Source organism: Aristolochia californica, unplaced genomic scaffold, assembly GCF_029961685.1.
Source record: "Aristolochia californica isolate CCGP_79_NKW_82.1479 unplaced genomic scaffold, dmAriCali1.0.hap1 SCAF_1, whole genome shotgun sequence".
Lineage (NCBI taxonomy): Eukaryota > Viridiplantae > Streptophyta > Magnoliopsida > Piperales > Aristolochiaceae > Aristolochia > Aristolochia californica.
The window spans coordinates 2426529-2446780 of record NW_027181770.1 but is presented as its reverse complement, the minus strand read 5'-3'; the positions used below and the strand labels follow the sequence as shown (position 1 = coordinate 2446780).

Genomic DNA, 20252 nt, shown 5'->3' with positions numbered 1-20252 from the left:
AGGTGAGAGAGTGAGAGGAGAGTTGAAATTCGGCCCAAAAGGAGATCGCAAGCCCTTGCCCTTGCCTGTTTCTTTCCCTCCTCTCTCCGCCTCTCCCGTATTCTAATGTTTTCTTTGTTATTTTTTTATTTTTTTATTTTTCTCTGCTTTTTACCTTGAGTGCAACTGGGCCTAACGTCTTATTCACACCCATTAATAATCGCTTTCCAGAGGTCCCTTTCCTTTCCTCTCCTTCCTTAACCTTCATTCATCAGAGGCGAGGAAATGGAGTCCCTGGGTGAATAACCAGCCCTTTTGCCTGCCTACTGTGCTCCGAGCAATACATTGAGAAGCGAGAGAGATTGAGAGAAAGAGGGTGAGCTGGGGAAGGAGATGATGGAGGGTGTGAGGCTTTTCTAACCCAGAATACCCATCTCGTTGTCCGCTAGACCTCCTTCCATTTTTTGCATCTGTTTGGGTGCAGGGCCCCTGCAGAAACCAGGATAAATTACAGAGAAATTACTCCTTCCTTCTCTCAGATTCCTCTTCTTACATCTTTTCTTCTTACGACCTCATTTTTTTTTCCGTCTCTGAGCCAAGTAAGTGATCCAAATCCCAACCCGTGCCTCTGGCTTCTTCCTAAACTGTTTCTTTAAGCTTCCATGTCAAGGCTACATATTTCTCTGTTATAAAAACCCATCATTTCCTTGTGGCTTGTTTCAGCTCTAGGACGGGGGTGCTCTCACCGGCTTTCTTTCCGAATTGGGCACATTTGAGGTTGTATAAAAAGGAAAAGAAGAAAACAGAAAATAATGGGACGAGGTAAGATCGAGATCAAAAGGATCGAGAACACGACCAATCGCCAAGTCACCTTCTGCAAGCGCCGGAATGGCCTTCTCAAAAAGGCCTACGAATTATCTGTGCTTTGTGATGCAGAAGTAGCGCTTATTGTCTTCTCCAGCCGAGGAAGACTCTATGAATACGCAAACAACAGGTATAGATTTTATTTCCTGCTACTGCTCCAATTATTCTTAATTAGTAGTGTTATCTTTTTACTGTTTTTCTTCTTCTTCTTCTTCTTCTTCTTCCTTTCAACCACCTTCCTGAATTTCTTGGTCGTTGGCTCTTTCTCAGATTCTCCTTCAACATCTTATCTATTTTATTTATGCAGCCGAGCTTGTATCTTATTTTATTCTTATTTTATTTTATATACCTTAACTACTGTAGAGATCTGAAATATCAACTACCAACTAGTTTTCCATTTGGTTACGAATCCATAAGTAGCTTCTCTACATCTAAATAGTAATGACAGACTTCCCCAGCCATCTGAAGACCTTCCTATTTAGATGGTGTGCAGATTTCCGAATTTTCTGAAGTATGCTACCTTTGCATAAATATACATGTACACAAAATCTTGCTGTTTTGGGATCAGATCAGCTAGATTTAGCCTCTTGTAGATCATCCAAAGACAGGCCAGCGAAATTTTTAATCATTTTATGCAGTTTAGTATGTAAGTTCTTCCACAGTAATCTCTTGGGTCTCTCTCTCTTTCCTTCTCAAATAGACATTGGGTGAGCTTTTAATTTCCTTTTGGATGTGAATGCATCCTTACTTCTTTCTTGGGGTCGATGGATAGATCTGATTTTGGTAATGGGGCTGTGGAAGTTGTGGTAGAAATAAGTAAGGTTAGAAAGCATGCGGGAGAAGGCCTGCGACATGGGGATACCCTTCTATGGGTTTTTAACATTGCCATTTTCTCTCTTTCTCTACTCTTTTATCCCCCTTGCTGCTTGTTCCTTTCCACCTCTCTCTCTCTCTCTCTCGTCTCTACCCCTTTCACGTCACACCCTTCAGGCATAGAAAGCCTGCGACAAAGCTGTCACTCCCTCATTAGCCCCTTTCCTATACTGAGGTGCCCTCTCACTTTGACACTTCCTTAATAACACGTCAGTTTTTACATTCAGAAAGGTATGGGGATGAGCGAATCCCAGTCCTCCAGTTGTTTGGATCTCCTCAACCCCTTGTTAGGGTTTGCTTTTATTCCCAGAGTGATCGGCCAACTCTACTTTGCTTCCCCAGATCATGGTGTCTCTTCCGGTACTCCCGTTGAAATAAACGTCTTGGAGGTTCGGCGGTTAGACTAATAATATGTGCCTCCATAGTTTCCGATCGCTGTGCGTCTTCTTCCTTGCTACCTTTCCCTATCTGGTGTTAGGTTTGAATAAAAGCTAGTGTATGTGTGGACATCCTCAGCTACGAATCTTGGGTCACGTCACTAGCGATTTTTCAGTTCTCCCCTTCTGACAGAAAAGAGCGAACTGCAATCAACGTTTGCACTCTTGGATTTTTCTTGTTTTCGATTCATGCTCTTCCTAATCTACCCAGTTTGAGCTCCACTTAAAGGCTACTTCCTTCAAAGCCATCTCTGGCAGGAGAGGAAACGAGTAAAACCTTCAAAAAAAAAAACAAAGAAGATGTCTGAACAAGGGAGGTGTGGGAACTATCTCCATATACCAAAGAAGAATGAGGAAAGAGAAAGATTCCGCGGTTCATCTTTTGACTTGATGAAATTTGCAGAGGATTAGACGGACCTTTACCTGCTTCTTTTTTCATTTCTAGATACTAAACAGATGAACTTAAAATTTGGGAGAGATCCCAGAAAAGAAAAAAATGGGTAAATGAACAGTTATTAAACAAATGGGTAAAATAACAAAAGTACTGTCGGAACAGAGAGAAGAGCGTACGATGACTGGGAGCCAATAGGGAGATCTGTACCTCTGGTTTTATTGCATGGGGAGCGTGCAACTTTGGCTGCTGAGATAGGAGGGTGACAGTGACCATGATAGATAGCTGCCTGCACCCTCACCAGCCTCGTTTAAATTACTGTAAAGCAGTGGCAATCTCGTTATTCTAGGAGCTCTCGAGGCGGATAACTGTGGTTTCTTCGGGATTACACAGCAGATTGTTCACACTTCTGCCACTTGTCGAGCGTAAGGAGGAACCAATCATGTCGTGGGATCTAGTGCCGACGTGGCAGTCCGGACCCATCACAATGTCCAACTCCAGGTTTTAAGGTTTTTGGGCGGGAGTACGAGGAGGAGAAAAGCAGGAAAGATCTGGACTATACTTATTGCGCGCTGCCGTGTTCAGAGCTCAGAGGCTTCAGTGCTAGACTCCCGACTCATCTGCGTAGAGTTTTCGTCTTTCTTTCTTTTCAGGTTTTTTCACTCTTTCTTTTCCAATATTCGCACCTGAGATGTGTCGGAAGTCCCCAGGTTCCCTACTGATGAAACATGGACCGCTCATGGGCACCTTGGTTTTTGTCTTTACTCAAACGAGAGCTGATGGACGGAGACGCAAATCTAAACGGAGTATGGTATGTACTTTGGAGTGGTTGTCTTCGACTTAGAATTGGAAGACAAAGCAGCAAGAGCACTTTGAAGCTCTCGCTATGACATTTTTCATGTGATTTTCCTTGTCCATCTTTTTTAGTTTTAAGTTGGATTTAAGGGTTAAAAGTTTTGTTGAAAGAGATGAAGGAAGATTTATGAAAGCTTGATTATGTTGCATTTATTTCACCGTTCGGAGGTTGATGAGAAATTACCCTTTGAAGAAAACGAGTGTATAATTAGCAATAAAGTGACACTTGGTTTGCAGATAAAGGACTTATATCAGAGGTGTTGAGTTAGTAGTTTGCCAGCCAGCTAGTAGAAGTATGTTTTTTTAAATTGTTAAATTTAGTAAAAACTGCTTCTGTCTGGTCTAAGATGCTCCGCCATCGCCAGACAAGTACGCACATCAGTTCTGTAGGATAGAGGACGGACGGCAGAAGACTAAAGGACTCTAAATAATATTGCTTTAGACTTTGTTGGTTGGTGAGAAAAGAAAGAAGGGCATTGCATCAATTTAATATGTATATATATGTATATATATATATATACATATATCAAAGAGAATACATATCAAATTGCACGTTTAGCATCTCATAAGCGGGTCTACTACTTACTCATATCCTTGCTCGAAACTCCACAAGGGAATCTGACAAAACATTTGCTTCCCTTGGAAGATGCAACTTCATGACTTCTACTTGTCCCGAAGAGCACTTAAATCTCCTCAAACATTGCAAAGGTCAGTTCATATTCTGTATTAGTCTTGTACTCTGAAGTGGCTTTGATTTGATACTCCTGTATTAGTTTTATGTTCTGGACCTGCTTTTATTGTTAACTGTTTGAAGAGGCTCTTAAAAAGGTCGTCCTTAATAGAGCTAGCTCGAGACTGTGACTTGAGTTTGTGGTAGAATAACCGGCTTTTGGCAGCATTTCTGGTAGTAATCCTGCAACAACTAGCTCAGTCATGTCATTTTAAACTTCATGTATGTTTGTTAGATCACCCCGCAATGGAGTCTGCTCCAGCCGGATACCTGTCCAGTGTGCCTATTTTTAACCTTCAGCTATGGTTGTGAGGATTCTCCTCATGTTGACGAAATTGAGCATTCAGTTTCTCTTAATTTGTTTCCTTCAATTGTCAGCTCATAATGCAGAAAGCATCTTCTTATAGTAAGAGCAAGACTTTTAGCCATTGTGGTGTATTGGTTCTCCTTTGGGCTGATGAGCTTGCTTATTTTCGTAAAAAAAATCGACCTTTGGTCTCCAAATCCTACTATATCCAGATTCGATATACTGTACCGAGGCCATTACTAAGGGGGCCTTTCAGAAAATTCAGATGGTTTCGGATGCTGCAGCGTGTAAGAGAATAGAAGACATTATGTCAATACTGCATTATGTATATACCACTAGTAGATGAAAATGCAAATAAATATCTAGGCAGCAGAATACTGCAAAGAGTGTAGGATGCTCAGTTAGGTTACTGGGTTGGAGAGAAATCCTAGTGAAACTTTGTTTTATCGAGGGCGTGAGGATGCTGTGAGAATTACAAGGCACTCTCAATTTGATTGAGAGATTCCGAACTTTTTGGAGGTTGGAATATCACTGCAAAAAGAGTTGATGAGCTGTCAACTTTAAAGCTTGGCTATAAGTGGAAACACGAGGTAACTCCAACTACATTACCAACGTGGGAAATCTCATTTGACCATGCCATTTGAGAAGTTGTTTCTCTAGAACTTTTAATGAGTTGGAAGGGGGACATGTGAGGAAGTCATTTTAGGTAACATTTTAGAGCTTGGATATCTATCTCTTAATCTAGGCGTGGTTCAGAAAACACTAATTGATGACTAGAGATTGAAGTGGAAAGAAAATATATATATATACAAACCCTTACCAGTGGTCGAGGTTTTCTGGATTATGAAGCCTGCAATAGTTGAGAACTGGCACTTAAACCAAGATGACAATTTGCAATGGAACAATTTGCTCTTTCTCCGACTATAAGAGAATTAGGAAGTCCTAATTAAAGGCCATTTTCCTGAAAATAGGGGATGGCCAAGTTAAAGTGCTCCAGAAGCAAAATACTTCTTGATCCCTGTGGGAAATTTATTTTGCATGTATATATTCTACGCAGCTGATAATTACACATAGCGAAAATATGTTGAAGAGAACACCTTACCTCTTGTCCACATTACTTTTCCTTTCTGCAATCAGCTGAGAGTAGTCATTATTGGCTTAAACATGATGAAGCAGCGGAACAAGTTCAGTAGGCCTTCTTTGAATATATTTGGCAAGTATATGCTTCTACTATATTTGACATATACTAACATATGACATTCTTTCATTCATTTTTCACCATAAAATGTAGCACCTATGGCACCTTTTTCTCCATCTCATTTATTCAAGACCCAACAACCCGACTTATATTATTGGCCTTTCTGAGTAGAATAAGGATCACTTAAGAAATGAAGGCCTTGAAAAGAGCAATTTGGACTAGCCACTTCGGGTAAGTTGGTTATGAAGGTTGCACGTGCTCTAGAAGGACGCATAACTTGTTAGCATTACAAGTCTAATTTTTTGCGGACAGCCACTTTGGGTAATCACATTTCAATTAGCAGGGCATAATCAGGGATTCTAAAGGTGCTGTTTGATTATTATCCTCAGCTTCAATTGGGCATTATGATTTGATAGAGGCAAAGTTGAAGATCCTCCTTTAAGGTTTACAGTCGTATGCCAATACTTTGAGCAACCATTTTTCCGTTGAAGGCTCTAGTCATCACATGGAGATATTTTTCTAGGCATTCAGCAATTACTGGGTTGACACCTTGCGAACTTCTAATGGCTTAGCTGATTCGCTTTGGCTTTCCAATGACACCTTGCTATAGAAACCATAACCTTGCTATGAAACCATAATCTTCATAGTCATATCTAGCTGTTTATCTTTTGCTGAATTTTGAATTTGCGTCTGCATTGAAGTTCCTTGAATTGAGTTGTTCTCCTTTAGAATCCCCTACTCATTATATTTCTTCTCATGTTATTCAAAAAAGAATTCTCAAGCTGGCTATACATCTTATGGAACAACACGATTCTCCATATTTAAATCAGAACACAACTAAATCATTGGGTAATCAACTGTGGAAATCCTTTACCAGTATCTGTAATTTTCAGTAATAAAACACATACACATATGACCAATTTATTTGAATCTTTAAATGGGTAAAGACTTTTATTTCATACCTGATTTTAATTAGAGAAGGCCTTAATTGGTGTATACAAGTCAAGTTGGTAGCCTTGTAAAGGTTGGGATAAGGAATGGCATTAACCACATCTAGTAGATGAAATTTAGTGACACAATTGCCTTAAATTCTGACATCCACAAGTTGACAGGATTGTTAGGATTCTAGACTAACTTGCCAAGGATAAAAAAATTGCATGTTTCATTGATCTCCACATATGTTGGGTTGAACCCGATTCTATCCTAAAATAACTAGCTACTTACGAGGCCTATTCCTCAACCTTATAACCTAATCATTTTTTAATATCTTAATGTAAGATTTTTTCACTCAGCCTCTCCTTCACATTTAGGTTTGTAGGCCTCATTGAGATCACACAACACAGGTAACCTAGGGAGCACACATGTCCATGTACACAACCTACTCTGGTAACATTATTAAGTTTTCGGTTTCATCCCAAAATAACTAGCCTCCTTAGGAGGCTTATTACTCAACCTTATGACTTTTTCACACTCAACACCACATACCAAATCTAAGACTTTGGGATCTGATCTAGGAGCATGTTAGATGCTAACATGAGGTTCAACAATTGAATAAGTACAAGAAACAGAAGTGCACTTGGCTGCAGTAGCTTGATATAGATAGGCAATTAATTAGATCAGGTTCAGCATCATTATGGTTCTCTTATGCTATTAAAAAACCAGTAACCCACTTTGAAGTTACAATTCCACTTTCTTATTTTCTTTTCCTTTTTATTTTTTTTCTGGTAGGGAGGGGGTTGGGTGGTTCGTTTCTATGTTGTTCTCATACTTTAGAAGTTGTTTTTTTTCTTGAATATGGTTGTGTATGTGAGCTGTATGAGATATTACTGTATAACTTCTCTGATTGGCTTCACATGACTGTTGCCCCTGAAACGCTTACAGCATAATAAGTTGTTAGGAATATGAAGTAGTGCATCGGAACTTCATTGGTGGATAACCTTAAGCTATCTTCCTTACCTGGTATAGTCATTCTTAATCTTGTAAAGATTGACACCCAATTCCTTCATGGTGGGTTATGAGTGTTGAGTCTTGAAATATCTCAATCGAACTACACATAGAAGCCCAAAACTTCACAGTTAGTTCTGAAGTAGTGTATTAAACTATCTCACTTTGTTGGTGCAGTGTTAAGACAACAATTGATAGATACAAGAAGGCATGTGCAGATACATCAAATTCTGGATCAGTTACAGAAGCCAATGCTCATGTAAGTTGTTCCATCTTAGAACTTTTTCTTATTCTACGATAGCAACAGTTTTTAAAGTTTTTAGCGAGTCATTTCGTCATTTTTAAGCTTCTAGTACCCCTTTCTCCCCATTGTTCGATCTCACAATAGGCAGACAATCTGAATGTACATCGAGCAAATATAAAACAGCAGGAAATCTCTTCACATTGTTAGTAATTCAGATGAAGAAATCGTAATGTTCACTCATATGAGATAGGGTTATTAGGTTGTTGACAGTTACGCTTTGGATGATTTCTCTTACTATATCCTGCCAAGTGGACGAAGATTTTCTCTAAAAAGCTTTTCCTCCTGCCATCAGAGGTTCACTTTGCGTTTAACGTATTAGCTTGATTTCTAAGTAGTAAAGGAAATGTAGCCTCCAAAGCACGGATACATCTACAGAAAACACATGAAATACAAAAACAAAAGGAGATATCTTAGAGCCATTCACTGTTGTTTGTTGACTTGAGTAAGATGTTAGTACTGCAATAGCGAGAAGGGAAGAATAATACTTGCACCATTTGGTTTGAGAGACAAGGATAGAAAAATAAGGTTTTCAAAGAACTTTTAAAGATTTGTCTAGTTTCTTTACTTTTGTCCTACTCAAGACAAACAGAGCCTTAGTATAGTTCTATAGTTTCTTTGGTTTTGGAAGCATCTTAAGGACAAAGAGAATCAAGCTGCAGCTCTTTTAAACTCGAAATAAAATTAACTAATCCAAAGGAGACGTGAATTGTATTGGTTTACATACCTTTCAATTCTTTCCTCACTAGTATTTTGACTACATTTAACACCAAGGCCTTGAGCGCTTCCATACCTCATCAACAAGGATACATTACGAATATTCATATTAAATTGTTTTCGGATAAAGGCACCCTAAAGAGAAATGTGGTAGAATCTTTCACACAATATTTTGAGACATGATGGTCTCAAGGCTATTGCACTTGAACTTTGGATTATTCCAAATATCTTCTCAAAATCCGGTTTCCATCTTTTTCTCCCTCTCCATTACTTTCTTCATAAGATAACTAATACATTTTTTAATTATTATATAATTCAATTTAAAATGAATTCCAATTGTCTCCTAAACGGCCATGTGGATGTAATGGAGTCCACTTGACAATCTGGATGTTATTTTTTATTTTTTATTTATTTTCTCTTACTCCTAAATTTCCCTTTAATATAGATTTCGAGAATGTTTTCCTTGTCACACCATATAGACTTGTCAAGCCTATTTGAGAATAAATTATTTTTTTCAATTTTTTCATGGCAAAACTCTACTGATATGAAATTACATCCGATCAGTTGAACAGGTCCTGCTGTAGTTGCTAGTTTAAGACTAAATTATGGGAAGATATTTGTTATTAAGTCTTTTATAACAATTGAAGGTTCTGCTATTACATCTGTTCACAAACAAAATTCCATTAGATATCGAAAGATATGAACATTTCCTTTGGATGGAAAGGTATTCTCTCTGGATAAGGAGACATTAGATCTTTCGAATGTCATGAATCTGGTCAGAGATTTTGTATCAAGTCAGTCATTCAGGGTGTTTCTTAATCTTAAAGAGGCATGTCTGAACTGAACTGAGTTAAGGGATCCCTCTGAACAACTCTTCGAGGGATTCATCTAAATAGCTGTTTGTGCATGTCTATTATGTTTCCATAGTCAGGTATGAAGAAATACTTTTTGGTTGAACAACTGGTAGTCGTTTTTGCTCGTTTAGTTAGGGTCCAAGGTAACTTTTTCTGCTAGCCAATCATTTTCTATAACATCAGATGAGTGAAAGCAGTAAGTTGTCCTAAAAAAATTGCAGTTTAGTATTTATTGGGTTAAAGGAATTGACTTATAGAGAAGTTCTACGTACAGACTACATAACCCGTTTGTACCATATGAGTGCAGTACTACCAGCAAGAAGCAACAAAACTGCGCCAGCAAATCAATATTCTACAGAATGCAAACAGGTAAATCTTACGGCATTTCATTTTACTTGTTACTGCTAGGAGATAAAAGCTCAACATAATATTTTCAGGAACTTAATGGGCGAGGGCCTTAGCTCAATGGGTGCAAAGGAACTCAAGCAGTTAGAGAATAGACTGGAGAAAGGCATCAGCAGAATCAGATCGAAGAAGGTCTCGAAACATCTCTAGTGATTGATTCTCTATCGTTTATATTGATTGATCCTGTGTTTTAATATTTTCTGCTGGAATTCTATCAGAACGAGTTGCTGTTTGCTGAAATCGAGTACATGCAGAAGAGGGTAACTATGCAATCCATCTTCTCCTCATAAACAGTTTATTTCATTATATTTTCATCAGTACTGGTCAAATTTGACATTTTAGCTGTAACTGGCCCATAGATCATTGCTAGAATCTCCTATATCTTCATGCCTTTACAGGCTGATGCATTTCCTGTTTATTTACTCTTCTTCTCTTAAAGCTGGGCAACTGAAGTTTAACTGACGATGTTCTCTCCCTCTAAACCAAACCATGCAGGAAATTGATTTGCAGAACGACAACATGTATCTCCGGGCCAAGGTTTCTTTCTTCCTATTTTATACCTTAGATATACAGGATCCTACACTCGTATTTGTGTTTATAAATCTTGCTTGCAATAGGCGTGTTGTATATACAGGATCCTACAATCGTATTTGGGTTTATAAATCTTGCTTGCAATAGGCGTGTTGTAAAGGTTTTTATTAGATGATATTAATGCGAAGGAAATAATCTTTTGGCTTGGCAGATTGCTGACAACGAGAGAGCCCAACAGCAGCATATGAACCTTTTGACCGGCCCAGAGTACGAGGTCATGCCTCCTCAGCAATTCGATTCCAGGAACTTCTTACAAGTAAATCTTTTGGAACCCAGTCACCACTACTCTCGCCAGGAACAAACAGCTCTCCAACTAGGGTGAGTTCTCCCTTTCTTAATTCACTGGATGTACAAGCAAGAATAAAAAAGATCAGACATGAGACTACGCCAAAGCACCCAAAAGGGATTTTTCTTCCTAGTATCTATTCATTTGGTTGCTTTCCTGCTCAGGTGAAGATCGTGGAGGATATATGTTGGTCTCAGGGATCATTGCAGTTCTGGTTTATGATGAGAAAGCGATGAAGGTTTGCATTCTCTATGCGGAATTAGGGACGCTGTTTAACAATGCTGTCTTAGAGGACAAACTGATTTCCTCGTAGACTGTAGTCTGTATGTTATGCTCTATATATATTGGTACTACTATACCTCTACAAAATTCAATCATCTGAATGATATCTCCTCACTGACGTCCCCTGCAGAGGATTGATAGAAAACCGAATATAAGTTTCTATTGCTTCACACCCTTGAATATTAGTTGATTTGTTAACAACCATTCTGTCTTTGTGAAGTTGGGTCCATCCCAAAATGACTAGCCAACTTAGGAAGTTTCTTTTCTGACTAATAAACTCAAGATCTTTATATTCACTAATCTATGTGGGACTATTCCTTAACCATTGTGATCCTCTACATGAATATATCTCTTTTATGATATCTTATGATTTGGTAGCAAAATGACATCAATCGCAAACCTGAGATAAAAAAATCTATATTACATTCAAACCCTTTGAACCAACGTTGCCTGAGATTAGGTTCCGACCATGGAACGCGCAAGAGTTCGAAGATGACGATGATCAATTGGCTCTCTCCCCCAAATACGCATAAAAAAGAAAAGCTTAGATGGTAGCTTTTTTATGCATTAGAAAATCTTGTTTAACCTTCTACCAAAGCCTATTATCTCTCTTGCTTGCTTCGACCTCCCACTGTTTTTTGCTGCTTTGAATTACCAAGTACACACTCTTCTCATTTCACATGTTTTTCCTTTCATGCTTTCTTTAAATTTGCATTAACCTTGGTCTCATTTCCTTATCTTTAACGATGCAAAAGAGTAAACTAGGTTAATAGCTATTTGATTGTAGCATTAAGCAAGCTTCATATGGAGGATGAAAATTGGTCCTTCAGGCAGAAGAGTCTACCAAAAATTGAACAAAAATAATGTAGTCGAAGCTCTTCGTCAGTTTTCTCGAAGGTGATAGAACCACACATTGTGCCATCGTGCCCTTACTGCCTTCTCTACCACTGCTGTTGCCTCCTCGACCCAACGAAATAATGGGCCCGGATGAAATGTTTAGGCCCATTATGAAGCTGGCAAGATGGGCGCACGTTACAAGCCAACAGATCAACCGTTTCATAGAAAGTTAATAATATAGTTGCTTTGGCAGTCAGAGAAAGTGAATTCTCTATTCAAGCATACAACCAATTCATTTTATGAGAGAAAAACAAGAAAACTTTTAATGTTAAATAGGGGCAAGAGTGCTAATTTACTTCAATAAACCACGTTATTTGTACTTTTACCCATTTTAAATTCGACGGGAAAGCTAATTTCTGTAAGGGATCTCCTGTACCTGTGACCAGGATGAAGCAGTACTCCAAGAGATCCGAACTCCATTAATTTCACCGCAATATGCTTTACCTGTTTGTGCTCTCGCAGGGCCTATATGTTCAAGTACATGGAGCTCTTATTCTTATTACGAAAAGACTCAACTTGGAGACATGAATACTTGAATCTCATCAAGAGTACAGTATTCTATCGAGTTTATTATAACCTTGGACATATCATCTCTTATTTGGACTAGAATGAAAAATTTTATATGGAGCTACGGCTCTCCATATCCAAGCTAATGTCTACTGTGTAAGCGTCGTTTGAAGATTGAGCACGGTAAGATCATTGAGCAAAGATTACGTCCACTCCTGTTGAGTGGAAAGGATCCCAGAAGATGTATTGATCTCTGTTCTGACAAGGAGTTTGAAGTGGCAAGCATGTGATCTGACCGTTGTTAAGCCCCACTCTGCAACACCCTATGTTGGAGTTGATAAAGCCTGCATAAGGTTTCGTTTTGATAAGAGGGAGAGAGAAAAAGCAGAGTTTCAGCAGAAACGAAGAAACATATAGCAGAAAGCGCCTGACGATATCTTCCAAGATCGCGTACCCATTTATGAAAGTAAAATTTGGCACTATGCAGATGGCTGTTGAAGTTGATCAACCAATGAACGAAGCTTGTTGTTGAAGACCTGGATCTCACTGTTAATTTTGGGGATGAACCCACCATTCATGACTTTGTTTTCGGCCTGCAACCCACTTGTCCTACTCCTATCACTGCCACCTTCCTTGCTCTGTAATTATATAGAGTCTATAAACAGAATCAGAGAAGATGCAGAGAGTTAATTTAGTGGTGCATAAACATTTTAACTGTGTAGTGATCTAGAGATTAATCAAAGTTTAAAAAAAGTAAGCGACAGAGAAGATGATGACTGACCCTCAATTGTCAAGAACATTGTCGGATTAGAACGCCTGCGTACTGTTCTGGAGTGTACCAGCAGTCGGTTGAGTAATAGGCAAGCATGAAGTAGTTGTTGAGGTAGTTCTTATTACCTTGGGGATGAAAGTGAAAGCATCTTCCTCAATCCAATGCCACTTGGGAGCAAGAAGGCTTATGACCTTCTTGTATAAGGATAGGGTACCCTTTCCTTGAGATGGATTTTTCTAGATCATAGACTTGGCCAATTATTTAGTCAACAGGCTCCCATAGCCCTCATCAGTGGGGTTGGTTCACATTGGACCATGTGTTTTTGTAACCATGTTGCCCAACTTGTTATACAAAGTCAAAACTTTTTTTTCTTTTTTCCTTAGCGGTTTTAAACTTTAAATCCACTCCATCTTTGTGGATGTACAAAAGTGCCCAGTTTGCAAAGGCAGTCGATTTAATTAAATGTCCAATGCAGAAAGGTTGCAGCCTTCGTTCCCTCTGACCTGGTATTCGCCAATCTCGTTGGGGAAGGAGAAGTTTACTGCCGCAACTTGCTTAAGAAGAGACGATTTTAGAGAAGGGAGAAACTCCCTTTCCTGCATCCCAAGATTCTCTTCCTGAACAACTCTTTCGTACAAATCAAAAATGTCTTTGTTTGCTGTGAATTTGGCAATGACTTCAGAAGCGAGAGTGGTGGGTGCGATTGAGGACAAACAGCAAGTACAGAAGGGTGAACTAGTGCCAATTTAGTCGACCTTCACCTCTGGTCCAAACTCTATATCTAGTGAGGGGATAAAATCACTGTCTTCAAAGTGTTCCACTTCCTTCCCAAACAGGAAACTCATCCAAAAGCTACTCATATCGACGACCACGCGCACTGGGGTTTCAGTCTATGAATGAAAGCTTCGACGAGCAAAGGGACAGATAGAGAATGTTCATAGGAGAGGACACATTTGTGGACTTGAGGCAAGCGTATCTTCTTTAATCTGCAGTTGAGGCCAAAGGAGCTTACGTTCAGCATATGGTTTTCTCCTGCACGCCTCAAGCCGCCGTCTGATCTGGTCCAGTTCTGATTTTGAGCTTTTTTATTGGCATCTTTTACACATATGCTGAACGTAAGCTCCTTTGGCCCTTAATTACACTTAACTACACTTAATTATCAACTGAGTCGCATTAAGTACCACCCGTCTGCCCCTTAACTGCACCTAAGTCTTGCATGACTGTCTTACCACACTTTTCATTTATATGCCACCACTCTGTAAAGTGTAAGTAATCCATGTTGAACGTAATTAAATACATCTAAATGCTGTTTCGTTGCACTTTTAAGCAGCTTTGTGCTGCTCACAATATGCCATAGCTACACATATGCAACTAAATAGTGTGTGCCCTTGAAATCGAGAGGGATCCCTTGGAGCACTTAACCTGAGAAATTCGTGGACCCGTGCATTCACTTGGGTAGACATGAATGAGACGGGGACCATTCACAACCTACTCAGCCATTGGCTAGATCCATTAATTTCCTAGACCAAGCGATTCAAAAGATTCCATCGTTCTCAAAAGACCCTTTCCTTGGTGAACTCAAAATGTCCATATATTGATGGATGTTCGCAGATACCTTTCTCCGGTCTTCGAGATTAGTAAACTCAGCTTAGGTCTTAAAACTAAATATTGAAGACAGAGACAGATTAGCTGAGTTCAGTGACTGGGCGATATGGTTGTCTTCGTGTGGGGAATAACAATAATTCTTAGGTTGAGATGATAGCGATATAGTTATTGGCCTCAATTGATCGTACTGGCTCGCCCTCTTGAGAGGGGCCGCCATTTCTTGACGGAACTCTAAAAGGAAGCGATTCTCTTTTGCATTCTCACGTTCTTTGCTTCTCAGACAATGGTATAACATGTATGGTTTCACACTTTAGAGACAAAGATTAACTCAAATATGCCCGGATCAATCTATAGAGTATTGATTGATGAAAAAGAGACCCAGTTCTGAAAGGGATTTAACTTTTTAAGGGAAGTTCCTTTACCGCAGAGCTGGTCGGAGAGAGAATTCCGGTTCCTGGACCATGCCGTCCAGAGATCCCATCTTGGGGGGAAACATTCACCAAATCCGAACAAGAACTTATCCAATGGAGGAAGCTCACGTGTGGAAAGCATCTTTTGATTCTTTTCCTCCGGCCTCCCTTTATTTTTTTACCTTTTGGACTCTTCAATTGCTTCCTTATAAAAGCGACGTCGCACCTTCAAATCTTCTAGGTGTCTTGACCTTACCCTAATGGAGAAGATGACTGCAACTCATCATCTCTTCTTCTTCTTCCTCTGTTTCCCTCTTCTCGCGACAGTAGCATCTTCTCGACATCCCCAGGTTTCTTTTTAAATTTTTTTTTTTTTATCGGCCAGCATTCTCCCTTCTTTCACGACAATTACGCAAGTTGCAAAAGTGGACATGCTTTGAATCTCTCTTTCGTGCAGGTCTACATTGTATACTTGGGAGATCACCAGCGCCAAGGGGAGAAAACTGTGCTGGACATTCAACATGAGCATCACTCCTTTTTACTTTCGGTCAAAAACAGGTAATGCGGACTACTCTTCCTCGGGATTTTCTCCTAAATTAGAACACTGTTAGTTCTGATTTGTAACCTTATTTTTATTATTGTTTCGTCCTCTGTAGTGAAGAAGAAGCTCGAGGGTCTCTTCTCTACAGTTACAAGCATAGCATCAATGGCTTCGCTGCCCTTCTTACACAGGAAGAGGCCTCCAAGTTGTCAGGTACGCGAGCGTCTTCTGTCTTCCTTTTTTCTTTATTGGATATCGCAATGGCTCGAGTCCTTTCTTTATTTTGAAATTTCCTATTCACTTTTTCTTCCTCGGCTTAAGAACAGAAATGGAAGAGGTGATTTCAGCTTTTCCAAGCCACCCCAACAAGTGGTCTCTGCAAACCACTAGGTCTTGGGAGTTTGTCGATTTGACAGAAAGCCTCCAACCGCGGAGAAGGAATGATTTTTTACGAAGGACCAAACAGGGAAAGAACATTGTTGTGGGGCTGCTAGATTCTGGTATCGATCGTCTTTCCTTTCGAGTTCATTGGTTTGGCTTTCTTTCCGTATTCATACAGCGAGAAGCCTTGTAAGAGCATTATTGAAAGGCAATTGCACTTCAGGTATATGGCCCGAATCAAAAAGTTTTAGCGATGAAGGCATGGGACCGGTACCCAAATCATGGAGAGGAATCTGCCAAGAGGGAGACTCCTTCAATACCTCTCACTGCAACAGGTGCGTATAAATTAATTAATTAACATCCCTTGTGTTTCCACATATGATTTCTCCTATCTTCTTCAGATCAGAAAAGATTTTTTTTGTTTTTTTTTTTAAACTTCTTCTGGGTCCCTTGCGTGATATGGAGCCATTGTCGTCACTTCTCACAAGGAAACTTAGCTAATTATCTTTAAACTAATCACCATTTGATTTGATTTGATTTTGTTTCCATACGAGGGTCTTAACTCCACTAGCAAGAACTGGCCAATAATAGATTCCCCAAAAGTACTGGATGGTAACCTTACATTGTCATTGACGTTGTTCTAGTCTTTAGATATCCTCACCTTCATTAGCAGTGGGAAATCAGAGAACCATTTTCAGATCTTTGTGATTTACTCATATTAAGGCCATGCTTTTCCTGGAGTACCTGACAGGGCCGAAACTTTTGCCCGTGATCAACTTTGGCTCTTTCACTTCAAAGTCGGATTGATTGGACCCACAGAAATTTTATGGTTTTTGTCACTAGCTCCACTGATCACCATAGATCCAGGTTCTACAGCTCTGGCCTTTTCGTTTCTCTTAACGCCTTCCTGAAGCTCTCGGTGCTTTAGAAATCTTTTAGCTATAGCTTTGGGTCAAGAACTCGTTAGGAAGTCCTAACAAAGAAAAAATAAATAAATCAGAAGACCTCAGAAGAAAATGGGTTGTATGGTTTTTGTCGAGTTCGACGCAACCGAAGAGGGTGACTCCCTGTCTTGCCTGCTTGGATTTTTGTCTGTTTATGAAGACAAGATAGACAATTCGAGGGGAGGACGTGTAACCTTGAGCACGCAGAGTCGCCAATCGTGTCGTAATCTCAGGGCTATTGTTATAAGTGAGCCTGTGTTTGAGACGGAAGAAAGGCCGTCCATTCAAGTGGAATATCAATAAACCTTGATAAGCTAATTGTACCGGTACAACAAATTCTTGCTCAGGAAGCTCATCGGAGCGCGGTACTACCTTAAGGCTTATGAGGCGAACTATGGACATCTCAACACAACTAACGAGTACCGGTCGCCTCGGGACCATGACGGCCATGGCACCCACACTTCCTCCACCGTTGGAGGGCGACGAGTTCATGGAGTCTCTGCTCTCGGTGGCTTTGCCAAAGGCATAGCCACTGGGGGAGCACCCCTCGTCCGCCTCGCTATGTACAAAGTGTGCTGGCCCCTTCCGGGAGGCGATCCTGCCTTGGAGAACACGTGCCTGGAGGCGGACATGCTAGCTGCCATTGACGACGCACTGGGAGATGGTGTGGATATTCTAAGCATTTCCATTGGCACCACTGGGACCCCGCCAAAGTACACGGGCGACGGGATTGCACTCGGGGCGTTGCATGCCGCTAAGAAAAACGTCGTGGTGGTGTGCAGTGCCGGCAACTCCGGCCCCGCCCCGGCAACAGTATCCAATCTGGCCCCTTGGATCATCACAGTTGGAGCCAGTAGTATTGACCGCCTTTTCCCATCCCCAGTCTTGCTCGGCAACGGTGTTGAAGTTAAGGTAAATCTTAAAATTCCTTCCTTCTAGCCAAGCTCAGCATAACTCGTTCAGTTGTTTCTTATTGAGCTCTGACTATTTACGCTTCGTGTTTCATTCTTATGTCGAATCCATGCAGGGACAAACGGTGACTCCATACAAACTGAAGGACAAGATGTACCCACTCGTTTTTGCAGCAGACGTGGTTGTCCCTGGGACACCCAACAACATTACGGCCGGGTAAATCCCGCCTACACTTTAACTACAACTTGTCTTCGAGAGATGACTATATTTTAACCGATTAGTTAATGCTAAAAGTGATTTGCTGAACAGACAGTGTCTTCCTGGTTCTCTTGATCCCAAAAAGGTGAAAGGGAAAATCGTCTTCTGCTTGAGAGGGAATGGCGCGAGAGTGGGTAAGGGCATGGAGGTGAAGAGAGCCGGTGGCGCTGCTTTTATCCTGGGCAATCTTCCGGGCAATGGAGCTGAGATATCCGTCGACGCCAATGTCCTTCCTGGAACTTCGGTTACATCGGACGACGCAGAGGCGATTCTCAAGTACATCAACTCTACCAGAAACCCCATGGCAAAGGTCATCCCAGCCAAAACTATATTAGACGTGAAGCCAGCACCATTCATGGCGGCCTTCTCATCAACTGGCCCAAATCTTCTCGAGCCCAACATTCTCAAGGTTCGTCGCCACAATCCCTTCATTCATCTACAACACTGCCGTATTATGTATTAACTGAGGGCTTAACAATTGATGGAGAGTAGAGAGAGATTGAATTAAGGGTGGGTTATTGTTATTGGCAGCCTGATATTACGGCTCCTGGGTTGAACATACTGGCCGCATGGAGCGAGGTTTCCCCCCCAACGAAGCTCGTAGGCGATCAACGAAGAGTGAAGTATAACATCATATCTGGCACTTCTATGTCGTGTCCACACGTTGGAGCAGCAGCCGCCCTTCTCAAGGCCATCCATCCAGAATGGAGTGCTGCGGCAATCAGATCCTCGCTAATGACCACAGGTAATTATGTAGTTTGCTAATGAGAGGTAAATTATTTAGAACCTCGGAAGATTTAGTAAATACAGATTAAAAATGAACATTAATTTCGTCACTAGCAGGCACTTTTTAAATCATTTCACCCCTTTTAGTTCAATCTCGATTAAACTAAAGTCTAAATTAGATTTAATTTAGACCCGGTAGTTTTCTTATGATTCTCCCTGGTATTTTGCTGAAGTCTAGCTGCTGTCTTATTTCGACAGCCACTGTAAGAAACAACATCGGAAATCCTTTGACAGACGCGTCGGGAAAGCTAGCCGGACCCTTCAACTACGGTTCCGGCCACTTCCTGCCAGAGCACGCGGCAGATCCAGGCCTAGTCTACGACGCCTCCTATAGAGACTACGTTCTCTTCCTTTGCAGCAGTGGCGTCCAAGTCGACCCTTCCTTCAAGTGCCCATCGGAGCCGCCCTCCCCAAGCAATCTCAACTACCCCTCTGTCGCAATCTCCAACATTAACGGAACCACGAGGATCAAGAGGACGGTCACCAACGTCGGGAATCCTAAGAGCGTGTATTTCGTAGAGATTGAACCTCCACGAGGCGTATCGGTGGAAATCCACCCAAAGAGGCTTCTCTTCAGCCACGTTGGGCAGCAGAAGAGCTTCTACTTGTCGTTCAAGGCAGAAGAAAGGGCGATGCTTAAGAAGGGCGAGTACGCATTCGGATGGTATACGTGGACAGATGGGTTCCACGTAGTTAGAAGCCCCATGGCAGTATCTATAGCGTGACCACTTCTCATCACTTCATCGTCCCTCTTCTGATAGCGATGCCTCAGCTGGAGAAACGAATTAAGGAAAGAGATAACAAGAAGTTAAAGCAGCATTTGATAGAAACCTCGCGTAAATTGATCATCGAGACAAGAAGAAATAAGTTAGCTTAATTCACAGCACCAGTCTATAAAGCTTGCAGGTCAATTTGTTAGCTTAAACTATGTGTACGCAGCTGCTCGAATGAGAAAAACGGTACAAACAAAAACCCCACCTTTTAAGTTTACATCAACGAGAAACGAATTGGATGGACAAAAAAGTAATACGACAGTTTTTGTTTTTTTTTTTTTTTTTTTTTTTCCGTTTTTAGCGTGTGTTTGAGCGGTTCCGAAGAGGCAGAATATCATCTACACTCCACAGACCACAACAGGAGCCACGAAAATGAGTTGGGTTGTAGACTAGCCATGTGCATTTGGGAACAACTGCCTTTCCACAGAATGCAGCTATTTGAGGCTCATAGA

At 40.8% G+C, this 20252-nt stretch overlaps 2 protein-coding genes and 1 pseudogene across 2 annotated transcripts; 2 read left to right on the top strand and 1 right to left on the bottom strand.

Annotated features, from left to right (window-relative positions):
- Positions 1-216: 216 nt before the first annotated feature.
- LOC137939126 (agamous-like MADS-box protein MADS1) lies at positions 217-11194 on the top strand. The gene is made up of 9 exons (XM_068784364.1): positions 217-578; positions 703-973; positions 7756-7837; positions 9758-9819; positions 9888-9987; positions 10074-10115; positions 10351-10392; positions 10598-10764; positions 10897-11194. Exons 2-9 carry the CDS (start codon positions 792-794, stop codon positions 10898-10900), a joined length of 681 nt encoding a protein of 226 aa, XP_068640465.1. The 5' UTR covers positions 217-578; positions 703-791; the 3' UTR covers positions 10901-11194.
- Positions 11195-12529: 1335 nt separating this feature from the next.
- Positions 12530-14468, bottom strand: LOC137963851 (GDSL esterase/lipase At1g29670-like; annotated as a pseudogene).
- Positions 14469-15465: 997 nt separating this feature from the next.
- LOC137955675 (subtilisin-like protease SBT5.6) lies at positions 15466-20054 on the top strand. Its single transcript, XM_068802734.1, has 10 exons — positions 15466-15555; positions 15663-15763; positions 15862-15959; positions 16073-16246; positions 16351-16462; positions 17419-17983; positions 18099-18199; positions 18293-18650; positions 18773-18986; positions 19226-20054. Exons 1-10 carry the CDS (start codon positions 15466-15468, stop codon positions 19750-19752), a joined length of 2340 nt encoding a protein of 779 aa, XP_068658835.1. The 3' UTR covers positions 19753-20054.
- The last annotated feature ends 198 nt before the right edge of the window (positions 20055-20252 follow it).

What these genes read in the sequence shown, in the direction of transcription:
- LOC137955675 (XM_068802734.1), top strand. Translation starts at nt 15,466, where the DNA reads ATGGAGAAGATGACTGCAACTCATCATCTCTTCTTCTTCTTCCTCTGT. An exon ending in CATCTTCTCGACATCCCCAG is followed by an intron (nt 15,556 to 15,662) that starts GTTTCTTTTTAA and finishes TCTTTCGTGCAG; the next exon opens with GTCTACATTGTATACTTGGG. An exon ending in CCCAACAACATTACGGCCGG is followed by an intron (nt 18,200 to 18,292) that starts GTAAATCCCGCC and finishes TTTGCTGAACAG; the next exon opens with ACAGTGTCTTCCTGGTTCTC.
- LOC137939126 (XM_068784364.1), top strand. Translation starts at nt 792, where the DNA reads ATGGGACGAGGTAAGATCGAGATCAAAAGGATCGAGAACACGACCAAT. An exon ending in TTACAGAAGCCAATGCTCAT is followed by an intron (nt 7,838 to 9,757) that starts GTAAGTTGTTCC and finishes ATATGAGTGCAG; the next exon opens with TACTACCAGCAAGAAGCAAC. An exon ending in ACATGTATCTCCGGGCCAAG is followed by an intron (nt 10,393 to 10,597) that starts GTTTCTTTCTTC and finishes TTGGCTTGGCAG; the next exon opens with ATTGCTGACAACGAGAGAGC.